At 36.6% G+C, this 19306-nt stretch overlaps 2 protein-coding genes across 2 annotated transcripts in view; one reads left to right on the forward strand and one right to left on the reverse strand.

The window, feature by feature from the left end:
* The window catches only part of cep89 (centrosomal protein 89), a gene marked incomplete at its 3' end in the record, with an annotated part of 141410 nt that overhangs the window by 18656 nt on the left and 103448 nt on the right, over positions 1-19306 (reverse strand). The window contains 1 exon segment of the mRNA XM_081347582.1: positions 8024-8193. Within this exon segment, the coding sequence (XP_081203708.1) occupies positions 8024-8193 (170 nt within the window).
* Positions 8059-19306, forward strand: part of LOC308679829 (E3 ubiquitin-protein ligase RNF182) — a 48602-nt gene continuing 37354 nt past the window's right edge. The window contains exon 1 of the mRNA XM_081347594.1: positions 8059-8342. The gene's annotated coding sequence lies outside the window, so the exon portion shown is untranslated. The remainder of the gene's footprint in view (positions 8343-19306) is intronic.

The following is a 19306-nucleotide window of genomic DNA, read 5'->3' on the forward strand; positions in this document are numbered from 1 at the left end:
AAAGAGTGTTATGATAGCTGACCGTACAATGGGTGGTTTTCACTTAGTGGACTTTTCCACTCTTAATAATTCTTTCAAGGTTAAGTGGATAAAATCTTTTTTGAACAACCCTACATCTTTTTGGAATATTATCTCAAATCATATTTTCAGTTCAGTTGGAGGTTTTTTCAGTTGTTTTTCTTTTTTTTTTTTTCTTCTTTGTTGTGCTGCAACTATGACAAATTTAAACTATTAAAATACCTTTAACTCTTTCTAGTTTTCATAAACAGGCTTTAATATGTTGGTCCCTAATATAATATAATATAATTATAATTTTTCTCCACATAACTATTTTATCTGGAACAATCAAAATATTAAATATAAAAATAAATCTTTTTTTTTTTATAATTGGTTTGATAAAAATATACTTTTAGTGAGTCAACTTTTATATGAAAGGAATGTCTTGCTCTCTTATGAACACTTTATACTTAAGAATTCTCTTTTCCAGTCCCCCAAGAGAATATGCCATTGTTTTTGGTGCAATTCCTGCTTGTGTGAAACCTTTAGTCAAACCTGACCCTAAAGGTCCTTTATGCTCTCCACCTATTTTTGACAACACTAATCTATTTGTTGATCAATATCCTCTCAGTAGCTTGTCAAACAAGACAATTCTTAACAGAGCTCAGATTTCTTTACCTGCTTGTGTAAGTTTTTGGAATAACAAATTTGATGATATAGAATGGGAAAATTTCTTTTTTTCAGCAAAACATTTTTTTAAAGTGGCTGAAGTCTCTATTAAAATTATTCACAATTGCTACCCAGTTAATTATAAATTTGCTAAATTTAATAATAGTATTTCCCCCTTGTGCTCCTTTTGTCATCAGTTTGATGAGACAATTATTCATTTGTTTTGGGAATCTGTGTATTGCAAAAAAATTTGGGTTGACTTTTCAAACTTTGTTAAAATGTATCCATCAAAACAAATTTTTTTTGGTGACTCTCTAAAATTAGACCCTTATCATTTTAAATTTGTTCTTAACTTGCTACTTTTTCTTGCCAAATTTTATATTCACAAGTGTACATTTTCAAAGAAAACTCCTTCTTTCTTATTTTTAAGAAAGATTTTGATATATATCAAAATGCTTTGAGGAACTCTAAAAACTCTACTGCTTGTAAGAGTCTGCAATGGTGTAAAAAAAAAAAAGTAAAAAAAGGGGGAAGACTATATCATTTGACAAAGCGCTCATGTGTAATTTAGATATGTCCATTAAACTTCCCTTTATTTTCTCTTTTCATTCTCTCTCTAAATGTTCTGTTCTCACTCACAGTCAGGTGACATTTCAGTATATAACCAAGCTTTTTATCTCTATTTCTTACACACAAATCTCTGAGCACACACAATAATCTCTATATGATTGGAAGCAAATGTTTCAGCAGCCTACAAAAGCAATATGAGCAGCAAAAGATTAGCCAGATTAGATCTCTCTAGATCCCCATGAGTTCCACCTTTGGCCCACACTTGAACACACACTTTTTCTCTCCCCCCCCACACAGCATTGCAAACTAGCCCATAGTTGGAGTGAAATCCTCCAGAAATAAAGGGACAGTTCACCTGAAAATGAACATTCTATCATCATTTACTCATCCTCATGTCACTCCAGTCCTCTATGACTTTCTTTCTTTTGCTCAACACAAAAGAAGATATTTTTAAAAATGTCTTCGTTTTTGATCATACTATAAAAGTCAATAGGGTTCAAGGTTGTTTTGAAACACACTGACTTGCATTGTATAGATATAAACACTTAAAACTTCAAAATACACTACTGTTCAACAGCTTGGGGTCAGTAAGTATTTTTTTTTTTTTTTAAGAAATTGATACTGATCAAAAGTGACTGAAGACATTTATTATGTTGCACAAGATTTCTATTTAAAAGAAATGCTGTTCTTTTAAACTTTCTATTCATCAAACAATTCTGAAAAGAATTGAATTGAAAAAGAAAATATTAAGCTGCACAACTGTATTCAACATTGATAATAATAAGAAATGATTCTTGAGCACCAAATCAGCAAATCAGAATGATTTCTGAAGGATCATGCGACACTGAAAGCTGGAGTAATGGTGCTGAAAATTCAGCTTTGATCACAGGAATAAATTACATTTTAAATTTGAAAACAGTTATTTTGAATTGTATATTTCACAACCTTGCGGTTTTTACTGTATTTTGATATATAAATGGAGTCATGAACATAAGAGACTTTCAAAAACTAAAGAAAAAGCTCACAGATCCAAAATCTTTTAAACAGCAGTGTGTATTATTTTGTGCTCCACAGAAGAAAGTAATATATGTAAGCAGCAACATGGGGTTGAGTAAATGATTTTTAGTTTTTAATTTTTATGTCATTTTAATACCCACTGAGAAAGCTCATGAACATGGTATATATAAGTTTTAATATATCTGCCATTTGTGTGTATGCAAATTGTTTGTATTGAAAAGGTCCCATGATGACCCAGTTGAGTAAGTGTTTATGAATCATTCACACATGAAGAAGCCTACAACACAGGGAACAAGATAATAATTAGTGTTGAATCATTACACCTTTGAACATCACAGTGTTAAAAGAAATCAACACACAAACACTAGACCAGAAAGCATGTCACCACAAATACTTATAAAAGCACTCATGAAGACAGAGAGGAAGAAAGAGTGTGTGATGGCAGCATTATGAGCTGTGGTGATACAGTAGCCATATCACATCACATACATGATCATTTGTAGAATCACCACAAGTTTTACAGCCAAATAATGCCACATCTCTTCCTGAAAAACAGCCCCTCCAACACTGAGTTTGGTGTAAAAAATTAAAGTGGTTGAAGCAGATGTGTGAACAGCTGCATAGTAAGAGCAAGTTAGAGCATAGTTAATATTAACTATAAGAGCATAGTAAGAGCACAGTTAATATTAACAAAGGAGTTGTCATTTCCTTTTCATATTCTTCACAATGTCAAACACACATGGATAAAAACAAATTCTTCTGAAGGAGAAGCATATGACTGACATATCAAAGCTGACATTTAAAACCCTCACACTCAGGCTTAGGAAGGGAACTGACTTCAAAATGAGCTTTGATGTAGGGTTAAGAGAGAAAGAGAGAGAGAAAGAGAGAGATAAACACATTCAGTCAAGTCTGTCCAAATCTTTAAAGGTGACATATTATGCCCCTTTTCACAAGATGTAATATAAATCTATGGTGTCCTCGGAATGTGTCTGTGAAATTTCAGCTCAGAATACCCCCAGATCATTTATTATAGCTTGTCAAATTTGCCCTTTTTTGTGTGTGAGAAAAAAAACTTGTGTGTGTGTCCCTTTAAATGCAAATGAGCTGCTGCTCCCGCCTCCGTTCAGAAAAGGGCAGATCCTTTACACGAGCTTCGGATACTCCGGCAGTAACAAAACACGTGAATTTCAGTCAAATTTCAGAAATAACCAGTAGCGGGGTGCAGTCGTATATAGAGACTTACGAAGAGCTTGCAACTTTTAGATGCACCTGGACGTTTCTGAATGGTTAGTGGATACATTTATGTAGTTGTTGTGGAGTTACATTGATTTGTCTAATCGACTTGTATGTACCGTCATGTTTAACTTTACACAAGTTGACACAGTTCCCTGAGGTCTTTATAAGACAGCTGTGAAATTTTTTGGTCAAATAGTGTTCTGTGCTCGTCTGTGCAGCCAACGACAGAACAGTTTGCATGCTTTGCTCTAACTTTTGCCATTGCGTTAGAACTGGTTACACTGTTGTCGCTTGCGAAAACCAAATGGCAGCGATGTGGGTGGAAACGTGCAGATTAAAGGGATAGTTCACTTTGAAATTAATTTTTGATATGTTTTAGCTTACCTCAAGGGCATCCAAGATGTAGGTGTCTTTGTTTCCGCAGTAGTTTCAATTTTGATATTTTTAGGTCAAACCGTTCTTGTCTGTCAGTCATATAATGTAGGTCGATGGTCACTGTATCAAAACACAAGCACAGAGTCCAAATTAAAACAATTCCCCATCGTCCAAATTAAACAATTCTCCATCGTAAGTACACATTGACGGCCTAAGACACGAAACGAGCGGTTTGTGTGAGAAAACGAACAGTATTTATATCGTTGTTATCTCTTGAAAACAGCACACGTCTTAACCCTCTGAGGTCTGAGCTGTTTTCTGGGCCCTGGAGGTGTTCTGACATGCTCTGACATTTGTGGTTATTTCTGTTACTTGTGACATTTTCATGGCTAAAGTCTAATTACACTGTATTCAGCACAAACTCTGCTACAATAATATATCAGCAGAATGTATGTAACAGTTTGTAGTTTTGAGATAATGACATTTATGCGTGGTTTGTGAAAATACAAAAATAAATTCTCACTGAAATAAGGTCATGAAACCCATACTGATTATTTCTTCACAAGACTTTTGAAAATTGTATCACGTAGCCTAGAATATTTGCTCTAAAACTATGTGAGAATCACCCTGACTGCTCATTCAGAGAAGACAATATATTGATTTAAAAATTTTACGACGTGTTTTGTGTTAGAAAGCAATATGCGAAGAGGCGGATCACCTCATTAATATGAAAGCTTTCCACACCTGAGAAAGACAAAGAACCTCCCTAATGGCCCTATTAGGAGCTTATCAGGGCCCATCATTCTGACCACCCTTGCACAAAGAATGAGGAGATTTAAAAAAGAATGGCTTTTAAAATTGTTTGGATTTATTTACAACACAACATAATCCAAAGATACACAACAAAAAAGCACTTATTGAAGAAAGAGACCTTTGTGCCATTCCTAAAAACATTGTACATACCTTTCATTTTCTAAGGTGTTTGATTTTCACTTTACCATGTTCATGTACAGAGACATGTACTGTGAATGTTGAAGTCAGCAGGACTCAGTGGCATCTGGGCCCTGAAAAAAAAAAAAAAAAGTGAACATACTGATATCAAGAGAAAGGCCTGCACGATTTTGGGAATACATTTTAGATTTTTCTTGTTAAAATTGCTTTTTAAAATTCACAGAATACACACACACACTCACACAAATGTTTCCAACAATATATAATGAACACCAGGTTTGTTGTGCCTTGTAGGTATAGGCTATGCGCAGTGCTGCATAAAATAATAACAATATAGCAGCCTATATATTTTCAAAAAGATTTCAGTAACAACTAAGCTAGAGAAAAATATATTGATTATCATGTTACTTCAAATGTTTCCATTCGTTATGATGATATGAAATGAGATAATAGTAAAAACATGAAGCCGTTTGGAGCGTTTTGCTTTTCCAAAATATGATACATTCAAACGCGATCGCGATCAAAAATATGATACATTAAAACGCGATCGCGATCAAAAATATGATACATTAAAACGCGATTGCGATCAAATATAAAACATTATGGTTAGGCCTACCATATACATAGCCTATCTACGTTTGAGCAGATATCCACAAACACAGTAACAGTAAACACGGGTCTAAATATTATAATATTCACCATATATCTAGCAACAGTTCAACTGCAATGTGAAATTTATGCAACAATAGCAAACTAATATGTAAGAATTACTTACCTTATCTTTCTTGTCTTCAAATATCGTTCTTCTTCTTCTTCTGATGTAAATCCAATGTAAGCTCAGGCACGTCTTTCAAACTCGACGAAAAGTGAAGTGAAGTGTTTTGTTGTTGAGGTAATGAGGGCGATCGCGTTCCATGTGGAGATTTGCATGTGAATATCTTTTGCGCGAGTGGGCGTGGCCGAATTAAAAATAATTAGGAAGCGTTTGAGAAGCTGGAAATCTTGTTGGTTTTATACAAATTACTTAAACAGAGAATATTTGTTTTCGTTTTGAATCCGATCATTTAAAAGTACACACTTAAATGTTTATAAAGGTGTATGGCTCATAAATGTGTGACAAGTATTCGCTGAGTTTTGTTTCAGTTTATAGACGTGCTCAAGAAAAAAAAGTTCACCGCGACGGAGAGGCAGAACGCACACACTGTTTATTTTCTTTATTTTACAAAAGCACAATGTTTTGATTTGATTGGAAGTGGACACATACAAAAGTAGAAATACCACAGATTCTTTTTTTATATTTATTTTTTCTGTATGACCATAAATGACGGAGAAATTTAAGTTTATAGTGCTACAATGTGGAGAAAATCCAGCAAAACGCGCCGGCGCGTTTGTCGACCTCAGAGGGTTAATGATCTGACGGCGCGGGCGGGTATAGATGTATATACATAGATGTCGCCTTGGCTACTGCAGTTCATTGGAACGAAACCGTAGCCAAGCGACATCTAGTGTATATATCTATACCCGCCCGCGAGCGGGTATAGATGTATACACTAGATGTCGCCTTTGCTACTGCAGTTCTTTGGAATGAAACCGTAGCCAAGGCGACATCTATGTATACATCTATACCCGCCCGGGCCGTCAGATCATTTGGACTTGTGCTGTGTTACAAGAGGTAAAAACAATATAAATACTGTTCATTTTCTCACACAAACCGCTCGTTTCGTGTCTTAGGCCGTCAATGTGTACTTACGATGGGGAATTGTTTAATTTGGACGATGGGGAATTGTTTTAATTTGGACTCTGTGCTTGTGTTTTGATACAGTGACCATCGACCTGCATTATATGACTGACAGACAAGAGCGGTTTGACCTAAAAATATCAAAATTTAAACTACTGCGGAAAAAAAAGACACCTACATCTTGGATGCCCTTGAGGTAAGCTAAAACATACCAAAATGTATTTTCAAAGTGAACTATCCCTTTAAGGGGCGGTAATATTATAGTAAGATCCCCTTCCTACATCAGAAGGGGAGCGAAATCTGATCGGCATATTTTTTCCATTACCAAAACAAAGTTACTGGGTTGTCACTTTTTCTGTGTTGGTAGATACACCAGGGCCCCAATTATAGCACTTAAACATGGAAAAAGTCAGATGTTCATGATATGTTCCCTTTAAAGCAAAAATTACAACTGCGTGGTTCAGTTAGTTAGTTAGTTAGTAAGTTGTGCTTATGTCTGTTTTCTATGTCTGTATAATAGGCATATACACAGTCATACTGACACACAAACATTGATCCACTGCAAAGTAGTATGTTCTGCAGAGCATGTTACTGAACTTTATAAAAAATGATGACTTATGATGTATGACTTACAACAAAATAACAAACAACAGCTCTTCTTTGTACTATAAACAGCACCAGAACAACCTTGAAAATGCTGCTCTATGAGTTGTAACATAATATCTATAGGCTTATATCGGCCCTGAATTAATTTTAAAAGGTGGAAAGGACGTTTTTCAAGACATGGTAAGAAAATGCAAAAAACCTTTTTCCTTTTAACTAGATTTACCTCTTCTGCTACAAGGCTGCCGTGACATCTGCAAGCAAATATAGATACACAAACATAGAATTTTGTACTATTTAGAAAGCACCAAAAAAGTCTCTGCTCTTCCAAATAGAGCATTATAATGTATAAAACCCAGTTTTGCTGTTTGAGTAACATTATAAAAAAAATAACAAAAGGTTACAGTACCGGTATATATATAAATGGTAAATGCTTAGGTAAATGATAAATGATCAGTGCCCCACTGATTCCAGTTTCTGAATTTAACATATTTATATGAGTTCAGTCAGAAACAGTAAATTTCCTAGAAACCCCCCAAAAAAAGCAAAAAAAAAAAGCAAGAATAAACGGTATACAAGGCCAAAAGAGAGAAAAAGCAAATGTAATTATGAGAGCTCAAAATTACGAGCACATGGAACATTTAGACAGATGAGCCTGCAGCTGTGCCAGCTTGTCTAGAGCCCCTCCTCTCTCTCTCTCTCTCTCTCACTCTCTCTGCTGTCTGTTATTGGTTTGTGCCTTTGTGACAGTAGCTCCCTTTACTGCTCACCTCTTCTGCTGCATCCCTCTATACACAGAGAGCAAGAAGGGGAGAGAGAGAGCGTGTGTGTGTGTGTGTTTGTGTGTCTGTGTGAGAGGATTACCTCTTCTGCTGCAGAGCTCCGTGCAGTTGTTCCTGTCTGTCTCTTAGTTGGCTCTGCAGGTGCCGGATCTCTCGTTGATAACTCGCTGCTTTCCCCGCAAAGTCTTCCTCCTGTTCGCGCAGACGCCGACCCAGCGAATATACACTTGCTGACGCCTTCTGCTTGTACACCTAGAGTGGCCGAGAGAGAGATATGAAAACAGTTGCGCTGGAAAGCACAGAGGAACGGTGGAGTACCACTTAAACTAATAAATAATCAAGGGAAAATAAAATAACTCAAACAACCCTGGAGGAGCCAGAGACAGAGACTACACAGCACGGTAAGACTAGAAAGAGTGCTAATGTGTGTGTGGAGACATGTTCATCTGTCTGGATTAGATCATGTCTAACCAATGCAGGAAAAGTGACAAACTATTATTACCTGTCTCTCTTTACAGGTAATAATAGTTTGTCACTTTTCCTGCATTGGTTAGACTTGATCTAATCCAGACAGAGCTGAAGAAAAGGGAGGGTATGGGAGCAACGAAGAAGGTCTGAATTTACAGTTTAATAAATGAGGTTGTTAACATTTATGAGGAAATATTTTACCTCCAGCTGGTTACCTTGTGGATGACAAATGAACCCACATACACACACACAATAAAATAAAAAAACAGGTTGAAAGAAATACAGTTACTGGAGATGAATGAAGCAGAGATCTGATGTTCTGGGATACTGCAGTGATATGTTGAACCGCAGACTCAGGGCAGATGCATTACGGAGAGGAACAGATGTTGGCCTGTCTGCTGCTAAAACAGATGTGAGCTATTTAGACAAACAAACATGCACATTTGTGCAGCTCCTGGGGTTTCTAGGGAGAGGCAGCCTGTTGATATAACTCATCTTCACATTGCAAAGGGCAGTGAAACAATTACAGCTACATGAGTAAACGTGAGTAGTCAGATATGCTCAGTCCATAAATGCCTCATCATAAATACATGACACCGGGGAGGATATGAGACAGATCTCTGAGAAAAAAAATGAACTGCAAAGAAAAACCAAGAGAGTCAGACAAATGGATAGGGCAATAAAAGGAAAAAAACGGAGCGACAGATAATTAGATGCTGAGAGTTGTTCTCCTTGGTAACTGTTGTTAGGCACAATTGTGATTTCCTTCAGAGATCAAAACCCAGAGGGAGGAATGCAAGAGTGAAAACTAAATAATATCCAGAAAGAAAATTTCCATGCATGTAAACGTGAAAACACATACGCATGCGTTTAGAGAGCTGATTAGCAATGGTAATGTTTTTAATGGACACCCTGTGTTGTTATATCAGTTTCGAGCAGAGAATGAGCATGTGTGGAGACAGTGGGATTGTGTGTGTGTGGAACAGAGGGAGAGATTTGACTGTACTCTGTGGGGTTTTAGAACACATAGGGTCCAACCTTTCCCTCACATATGGATCTATAACTCTCCACATAAACAAGTCTCAGTCAACAGCTCTTTCAGTGCATGTGTGTGTGAGCAATCAATTACAGCAGTTCTGAGTCTCTCTGGTTCTCTCGCCCCTTTTTCTTCTAGAGATATTAGTGTTGTCTTGATCGTGTTATAGAACATCTGAGATGACACCAGACAAACCACAAAACCAATAAGGAGTACCAGAACTAACATTGCAAACAAGCGTGCCAACATGAAGCGATTTCAGTGACTTTGGTGGATTGCAATGGGTCATTTGCACCATCATAAAGATGGTGCTAATGTGATTTCAATTTGTGACATTTTATTTATATGATAGTGACATATTCATTGAGCTTGTGATAGCAAGCTTCTGGCTATACTGCTCTTCATGCCATGCTTGCTTGCTTTTGTAATTCCCTCCAACATGGTAAATCTGTCAGTCGGAACTGTTAGCAGCATCGTCCATTTGCTGTTTGGATATTTCACTTCTGTTCTAAGTTCTTCTGTCTTTGGAAAGCTTTGTATGCTCTTCTGCACTCTGCTGTCCATAATGGAGCTTTTCCATACAAAACTTTCTCCTAAGAGCTGTTAAGGGATCATAATGCTAAGTCAAAACTCAGACAGTGGTCAGAATGAGGCTAAACACTGTAGGGAATCATTTGAGAAGTTCAATCTGTTAACTGTAAAATCAAACAGGGGTCAGATTCACTTTTTTTTTTTAACTGATCAACTCAAAAAAATGTTGCAATTCTTGGCGCTCTCTCTCTCTCTCTGTATGAATGTGCTTTCAAAAATGATGTCGGAATTATAAACTGACAAAAAAAGTTGTCAGGCATAATCATGACCGCCCATTGTTTACATAATCTATTACTGGTGTCACTAAAGACTAATAATAATGGTAATATGTATTATATGGAGCTAGTGTTATGTTGTAATGCTTAATATTTTAAACAACCCAATAAATTACATTTGGGAATTTAAGACAAGTTGTAGGTTATTCTAATTTTAAGAGGTTATTTACGATAATCAACATTCTTGATAACAGGAACATTCTTTTCAGGAATTCAAATTATTTTTAAGTTTTTGACTTTGACAATCTTCAGGAAAATGATAACATTCTTAAGAAATGTTTTATGGGAATACAAAATATTCTTAACTTTATCCTTAAAGGAGAACTCCGGTCAATTTTAACATAGGCCTATTTCACAAAATGGCGACCGAGACCGGAAGTAGGGTAACGATACCCTAGAGTTTACCCTACTTCCGGTCTCGGCGGCCATTTTTGTGAAATAGGCCTATTGAGCTCATTTTTTTGGTAAATATGGAGTGCTGTCAATACAGAGAACAACGACAAAAATCGGTGTTGCCTACACCGTGTTATCCTCTTTTTAAAATTTGCACCCTGTTGACTTCAATGGGGCAAGTTTTAAAACTGCTTTTAGCCTCTTAACATCCTTGATGTGTCATTACAAGTGCACAGAAAATGTGAGTGATTCCTTCAGAGTGATCACGGGTGAATCTGACTGCAGTAGATGTGAAAGATATGAATAAAAATGTTGTTATTTCAGCCAGCGCACATACCCGTATTTACATCCTGTTTTCAGCCGAAGTCCACAGTAGTCGATTGTCGAGTTCACGCGCATAGGTTTAGTTACCTATGATCACGCGTGTGAACTCGACAATCGATTACTGTTTTTAGATTTTAAAAAGAGGATAACATGGTGTGTAGGCAACACCGATTTTTGTCGTTGTTCTCTGTATTGACAGCACTCCAAATTTACAAAAAAATTAGCTCAATGTTAAAATTGACCGGAGTTCTCCTTTAAGTTATAAAATAATTAGAAAATAGCAGTTAAAAAGAAGATTCTTAAAAATGTTTTATGAATCTGGCCCCAGGTATATTTCTGAATATGAAAAAGATTTATAAGATTTTGGTGTGTAGTTTCTTTTCAGATGACTAAGCTTTTGGTTTGCCAAATGCCTCTATAGCTTGTTTAACTTGGTTTTGGATTTTTCAGCCTTTTCAAAGAAGGTAGTAAATGTGTTCAAATGTGAACGGTATGGGCTAAACCACTTTAATTAGGCTTGTCCATGTATAGACAACAAAAGTTTAGACATCTGTTTAGTATGACTCAATGAACGACTCCATCGTAACATGGTGGTTGCTCGAGACTCCTGAAGTTGGAAAAGTTTTCATTAAGGCTCATGTTCACTGCAATCTCACTGCTGCTTTTTACCTGAATGCTACCCACCAGTCTAATACTGAAGTGGAAAAGAATTTATTTACAAATTTAGCACCTCTACTAAATTTGATATAATTCCCTTGCACTTTTCTAATCATGCATTACAAATATTAAATAGATTTCTAAACACAATAAACACATACTATTCTGCCATTCTGTGGTTATTATATATAATGCACAATATCTATATATTCGAATATATCTGCATAACTGCAAATAATAGAATATAGATATACACTACCGTTAAAAATTTTGGGTAATATTTCAGTAATGTTTTTTATTGCTTTTCAAAAAGTCTCTTAAGCTCACCAAGACTGCATTTATTTGATCAAAAATACAGTCAAATTTGTAATATTGTGAAATATTATTACAATTTAAAATACTGTTTCATATTTTAATATATTTCAAAATGTAATTTATTCCTGTGTAATGGCAAAGCAGAATTTTCAGCATTATTACTCCAGTCTTCAGTGTCACATGATCCTTCAGAAATCATTCTAATATGCTGATTTGCTGCTCAAGAAACATTTCTTATTATTATCAATGTTGAAAACAGTTGTGCTGCTGAATATTTTTGCAGAAACTGTGATAGCTTCATTCTTTGATGAATAAAAAGTTTAAAATAACATTATTTATTTGATTTTTGTTAACATTATAAATGTCTTAACTGTCACTTTTGATCAATTTAATGCATCCTTGCTATTAAAAAAAGTATTAATTTCTTTAAAAAAAAATCTTACTGTCCCCAAACTTTTGAATGGTCGTGTATATTATAATCACAGAATGGAAATACTGTTCTGTACTTGAAACATGCAGATTAATCATATGCTGTAATGAGCCTGGAGGCCACTACAGTAAATCAACTGTTGTAATGAGTTTAGTTCAGCAGCTGATGTGTCACCAATAATGACTTGTTAACGTAAAGACTGCTGTGATTGGGGTCTCTGATATGTGGTAGGGGGTTTAGACAGTCCAAGTAACTAAAGCAATCAAACCAAATTTTTCTTTTGAAAGACAAATTGTTCAGAGGAAAAAGTGTCAGATTGAGGTCAGTTTACTGAAGAATACAGAGATGAACATGAAGGTTTGCTTTCAAATGAAAGTTGAAAAGACAATAGTAAAACGGTGATGGAACTGAGTAGGTTGCATTTACAATATGTCCTAAGGTCTGAGAAGTATTTTCTACTGAGAAGATAATTTATGTCACCAGTTTCAAAGGTGATGGGAGACCTTGATTAGATCGTAGGAATCCCATAGTGTAGTGAATGATATCTCATGCCCTGTGTCTGAATGTGCATACTTCCCAACCTAATAGTAGGACAAAAAACAGCAGGCCTGGATCTAGAATTTTTTTTATGGGGTGGCATGCGGCCTGTGAGGAGTGGTAACACCTAAGCAAACAAGCATTCAATCATCTACTGTATATATATATATATATATATATATATATATATATATATATGTTTTTTTTTTTTTGGATCAGTAACATTTTTAATGTTTTTAAAAGAAGTCTCTCATGCTCACCAAGGCTGCATTTATTTGATTTAAAAAACTGTAATATTGTTAAATATTATAACAATTTAAAATAACTGTTTGCTTTGTGAATATAGTTTGAAATGTAATTTATTCCTGTGATACAAAGCTGAATTTTCAGCATCATTTCTCCAGTCTTCAGTGTCACATGATCCTTCAGAAATCATTTTAATATGCTGATTTGATGCTCAAAAAATATTCATTATTATTATCATCAATGTGTAATTTTTTTTGGGATGAATAGTTTTATTTAATTTATTTGAAATATAATTTTTTGTAACATTATAAATGTCTTTACTGTCACTTTTAATCAATTTAATGCATCCTTGCTGAATAAAAGTATTGATTTATTCCATCTATCATATTGAGTGTATAATGTTTGAGTGTATAATGTTACAAAAGCTTTCTATTTCAGATAAATGCTGTTCTATTGAACTTTCTATTCATTAAAGAATCCTGAAAGAAAAGGAAAGCTGTTTTCAACATTGATAATATTGATAAAATCAGAAAGGTTTCTTATGTTCCAGAACTCAACCCTTCCTCCACCTTAGCCTTTGTTTTCTCCAGACGTTTTGGTAGCACATTTTGAGAGAAATGCGCCCGGCTTGGTAATGCATAACAGGGCTCGAGCACACTAAGTAAATACTTTAACCCCTCGTTTTCAACAACCGAAAAGGGGCGCACATGCTGATGCGGTGGTGACGCGTTCATGTAACATGTAAGGGTGGCACTGCCAATAAAGCACCTAAAAGCTGTCACAAAGAACTGGCAAAAGTAATAATTATGAATATGTCAAATATAGCAAGGAGACATTTTAATTGTTTATTAAAGGGGTGGTAAAACACGATTTCACCTTTCTAACTTTAGTTAGTATGTAATGTTGCTGTTTGAGCATAAACAACATCTGCAAAGTTACAACGTTCAAAGTTTAAAGCAAAGGCAGATATTTGCTTTTAAAGAAATCAATTTCTAAGAACTACAGTAACGGATGATAGGGACTACACGACATTCCTGTGGGCTTGCTGACATCACTAAGCCCAATATTTACATAAACCCCTCCTCTGGGAACACAATACATAGAGGGGGCGAGGCCATTTCATGTTGCTTTGGAGAAGAGTTGTTGTGGTAGTAGAGAGTCGTTGCCGCTATGCCATCGAAACGCTGTTATTTTCACCCAGATTGCAGGTCCACTTTGTTCAGTCTTCCTAAGGACAGTTACAATTTATTTTTAACTCGGTCTCTCATAATTATAATCCAAATGTCGCTCTCTGTGCTGCACATTTTCCGGAGGAAAGCTTCCTCAGTTTACACGAGTAGATGCAGGATTCACATAACGGCTTGTCCTGAAAGATCGAGCAGTTCCAACTTTAAAAACAGAAGCTGTTGTTTACGAGCCACAACCTGTAAGTATGATTTTTTCGTTGATGTGTTTTCCTGTAATAGTTTGTATTGTTGATTGTACATTGTAGCGAGGAAGTAAACGAAGGACAACGCTGTTTGTCTACACAAACCAGTCAAATGCCAGTCAGTTGTTAAATGTTTGTCTACACAAACCAGTTGTTAAATGCAAACGTTAATTCATACTTATCCGACAAATACATACAAACTTCTGTTTAATGTCACCAGCGCAGCGAACTTGGAATGTTCGTGGTTGTTGTCGTTCATGTGATCACTGTAAATTATTCTTTGATTATAGCTTTTATGTATGGTTTATCTACAGGCATGCTAAATATGGTTTGTGTTTGATTTGGCTACTGTTGTAAAGCCGATGTTTAGTGTTCGTATTGGGTTAAAGGAGAACTCTGGTCAATTTTAACATTGAGCTAATTTTTTTGAACACGAGTGAATCTGACTGAAGTAGATGTGAAAGATATGTATGAAAATGATGTTATTTAAGCCAGCGCAAATACCTGTGTTTACATCCTGTTTTCGGTTGAAGTCCAAAGTAGTCGATTGCCGAGTTCACGCGCATAGGTTTAGTTACCTATGATCACGCGCGTGAACTCGGCAATCGACTACTTTGGACTTCAACCGAAAACAGGATGTAAACACAGGTATTTGCGCTGGCTTAAATAACATCATTTTTATACATATCTTTCACATCTACTGCAGTCAGATTCACTCGTGTTCACTCTGAAGGAATCACTCACATTTTCTGTGCACTTGTAATGACACATCAAGGATGTTAAGAGGCTAAAAGCAGGTTTAATACTTGCCCCTTTGAAGTCAACAGGGTGCAAATTTTAAAAATAGAATAACTCGGTGTAGGCAACACCAATTTTTGTCGTTGTTCTCTGTATTGACAGCACTCCAAATGTACAAAAAAATGAGCTCAATGTTAAAATTGACCGGAGTTCTCCTTTAATAGTTCTGGCGACAGATATTTAGCTACAATCGTTTAAATATACAAAAGTAACAGTGTCATATAGCGATCACAATAGATCTGCAGCCTTAAAAAAACAAACAAACCTTTCTGAAACGTCCTTCAACAGCCGTTCTTGAACAGGTTCTGCTCGATCCTCTCCACTAACATTCTCTGGGTCTGATTCGGGCTCAAACTGGTATGGCAATATTAATGCCGTTGTTTACTGAAGCACAAACTACCGGTAAGGGTAAGGGGCGTTTCCGAAACAATGTGTACTTGGCGGTTAGCGAATCACAACACACTGGGCCAGCTAACCAATCTGAGCCCATTGCGTATTTTTGAGGGCGGGGCTTCATAGAACCAGGAAATCATCCGACCGTTTTTACAAGGAGGGACAGAGCAGTGTAGAATAATGGTTAAATATGTGAAAAATAATGCGATTTTTTAAAAACGAAGCATGAACACATGTTACAGTGCACCCCACAAACACAATCAAGCCTTCGAAAAAAGGTGTTTTACCACCCCTTTAATAAACAAGTGTTTTCTGTGTCAGTGTCGGCTGCAAAGATGAAGTTGACAATGCTGACTCGCAATCTTCGCAGTAGTGAACCTCGCACAGTTCTGTTCGGACTGTTGTACTGTTCGGACGCTCTTGCTTACTGCTCCGCGCTTTGCTCTATCGCTTTTACATTTTTATATTTTATCTCCTTTTATCACATAATTTTAACTTCTCGCTTTGCTCTATCGCTTTTATATTTTTATATTTTATCTCCTTTTATCAACTAATTTTAACTTCAGCAAATCAGCTCAGTGCTCAAATGGCAAAGCTTGGATTACTACAAAAAAGCAGAATTCTTTTATCCGACCAGCCTCCCACTGAAAGCCATCAGCTTACATTCCGGGGAAAGGAAAACACAACTGCCTACATTCAAAAGGATAAGAGAGAAAATGCCTCTTCTGGTTCAAGAATCTACTTGCTGCACAAACTGCCACAGACTTTCACAAGGGATTGCAGTTCTTGAAACAAAGTTACTTGCGGGACACCAAACCAGACGGAACACACAACAGAGCCTCAGCATACAGCCGGTGAGTCCCATGAATCTAGTGCTCCTCGACAGGCCATACTGAGTGTAGAGAAACAAGCCGTAACTGATCGACATACAAATCGATGGCACAAACAGGGAGCGAGACCCAAAGGCACTTGAGACAGATTGTCACGAGCATCACATATTACCGCAGTAGCATCCTCTACCCCAGATACGGCTCTGACAAGGATTGCAAACACTGGTTTCCTACCACCACCTATACACCTTGAGAACAGATTTGAAGTATTAATGAATGTAGATGTGGAATCCCCAAACGTGATGAATGTGATCAAACAAAGATCGAATCAGCCAGTAGTTAACACTGATGCTAACTGGCGCTTAAGGTCGAGCAGACAGCGGCACTCAGCTCAGAGCGCAGCCGAGCACAGGACTCTGATAGCAGGTGACTCCATAATCAGAAACATGAGCAGGGATACAAGTATGTGCTGCCTTCCACAAGCAACAACTTCCAATGTAAACACGGAACTTCAGAACATTCTGATGAAACATAAGACTGCAAATCGACTTATTCATGTGGAGAAGAATGATACTCATAAAGAGCTGTCAGAACTCCTTAAGAAGGATTTCAATGAACTTTTTGAAACACTTAAAAAACTGAAAGTTCAGACATTCACCAGTGGACCACTCCCAGTAAAAGGAACAAAAAGGTTTTCACGGTTGCTTGGGCTTAATACATGGCTGCAAAAAAACCTGCAATGTAAAAGGAGTGAACTTCATTGACAACTTCAATCTTTTCTGGAGTCAGAGACAACTGTTTCAAACAGGATGGCCACCACCCAAACAAACTTGGTTCAAGAGTGCTAAACGACAATTTCTACTTCTCCCTCCATCATCCTTCTGCAGTGTGTGCCAATCCACTCAATCTGAACGGCACACACACACCTGGACACAATATGAATTACCACAGGAAATAACACAAGGACAATGATAACACCATGCAGCCACAACAACCTCTGCTCACGGACACAATCTCAGCTGAGTCCTGCCCACAGAGCTCACCACAGACAGACTGTGAAATATTAGAACTGCTCCAAGCTTCAGCACCCAAGGATGACTTCCTGGAAAACAGCCAGGAAAACCAGGACAACATATCAGTCTCTGATAACACCAGAGCAACAGCCCCTCTCACCAGACACATTGGTGACACAAAAGACACAAAAAGTTAAAAGGGTAATTGATGATATTGCTCCTGTGAAAGTCAGGAAGAAGAGTGGCAGACAAAAAGCACCTTGGAGAAACTCAACAGCAGTGCAAAATATGAAAAGACAATGCAGAAAAGCAGAGCGCATGTGGCGGAAGACAAAACTTGTAGTCCATTATAACATCTACAAAGACAGCATCCATGCTATCAATATGGAACTAGGCAAAGCTAGACAGACTTTCTTCTCGAATATTATAAACACCAACTTAAACAACACACGCACTCTTTTTGCTACTGTAGAGAGACTGACAAACCCCCCAAGACAGATTCCCAATGAATTGCTCTCAGACAGCAAATGCAGTGAGTTTGCTTCCTCCTTCTCTGAGAAAATCAATCATATCAGAAAGGTGATCAGCACATCCTTGAGTTGCGCTGGGGTCAGACAGATCAGACCATAACCTGAGAAAGTAGATACTATGTCTGATTTTGAAGAAATTGATGGCAAAATTTTGGAAGAAACCGTACAGCACCTTAAAACATCAACCTGTGCCCTTGATGCACTTCCCACATCTTTTTTTGTGTGTGTGTTAAACTGTTAGAAGCAAATCTCCTAGAAGAGGTAAACTCCTCACTTCTCCCACAACTCCTTGAAAACTGCAGTTGTCAAGCCCTTCCTGAAAAAGCAGGAATCAAGCTTTTGTAACATTATACACTCAAACATTATACACTCAATATGAGTGTATAATGGGGGATAGAATAAATCAATACTTTTATTCAGCAAGGATGGTGATAATAGAAAAAGAAATTCAGAAAGAAAGGCTTTGTGCTTTTTGTTTGAGGTCTCTGTGAAGGTTTTAAAGCAGTCTTTTAGTGCCGTTTTCAGAGTTATATGAACAGACGTTTCAATATATTGGTATTAAATCATAATGCATTTTCTGAGAATTTATATTTCAAGTTTTGACAGCAAATGTCACGTCCATAACGCTGGAATTGCCCAATTTTAAAGAATTTATCCTCAACTAGTGTATATATACATACATATATATTAGGGTGCATCAAAAAACACAATTCTTGAATTTTGATATGGCTGGGTGCTAAAAATGTTCCAATATATGTAGAAACAACACATGCAAAATATTTTTCCAGTACATGATGATTTAGGGGTGCCACCGCACATCTGTTTTTTTTTTGATAAAGTGCTTAACAGATCTGAGGTAAACAATACTACAGCTCAAGAAAACTGAGATGATCTTTCTGTTTGAGGTGATCTTTCTGTGTTTGGTATGTATTATTACATAATTACTATCATATCTGTAATTGTGTCTTTGTATACTTATTTATCATAAGTCATTTAAGTCATATTTATAGGTATTTGGTGCTCATTACACCTAGCTAACGTTAGCTAGCAACAGTTTGCTAACCACAGTTAGCTATCTATGTTAGCTAAGCTATTAAGCT

The sequence above is a fragment of the Scardinius erythrophthalmus genome, assembly GCF_964197995.2.
Source record: "Scardinius erythrophthalmus genome assembly, chromosome: 2".
In the NCBI taxonomy this organism is placed as follows: domain Eukaryota; kingdom Metazoa; phylum Chordata; class Actinopteri; order Cypriniformes; family Leuciscidae; genus Scardinius; species Scardinius erythrophthalmus.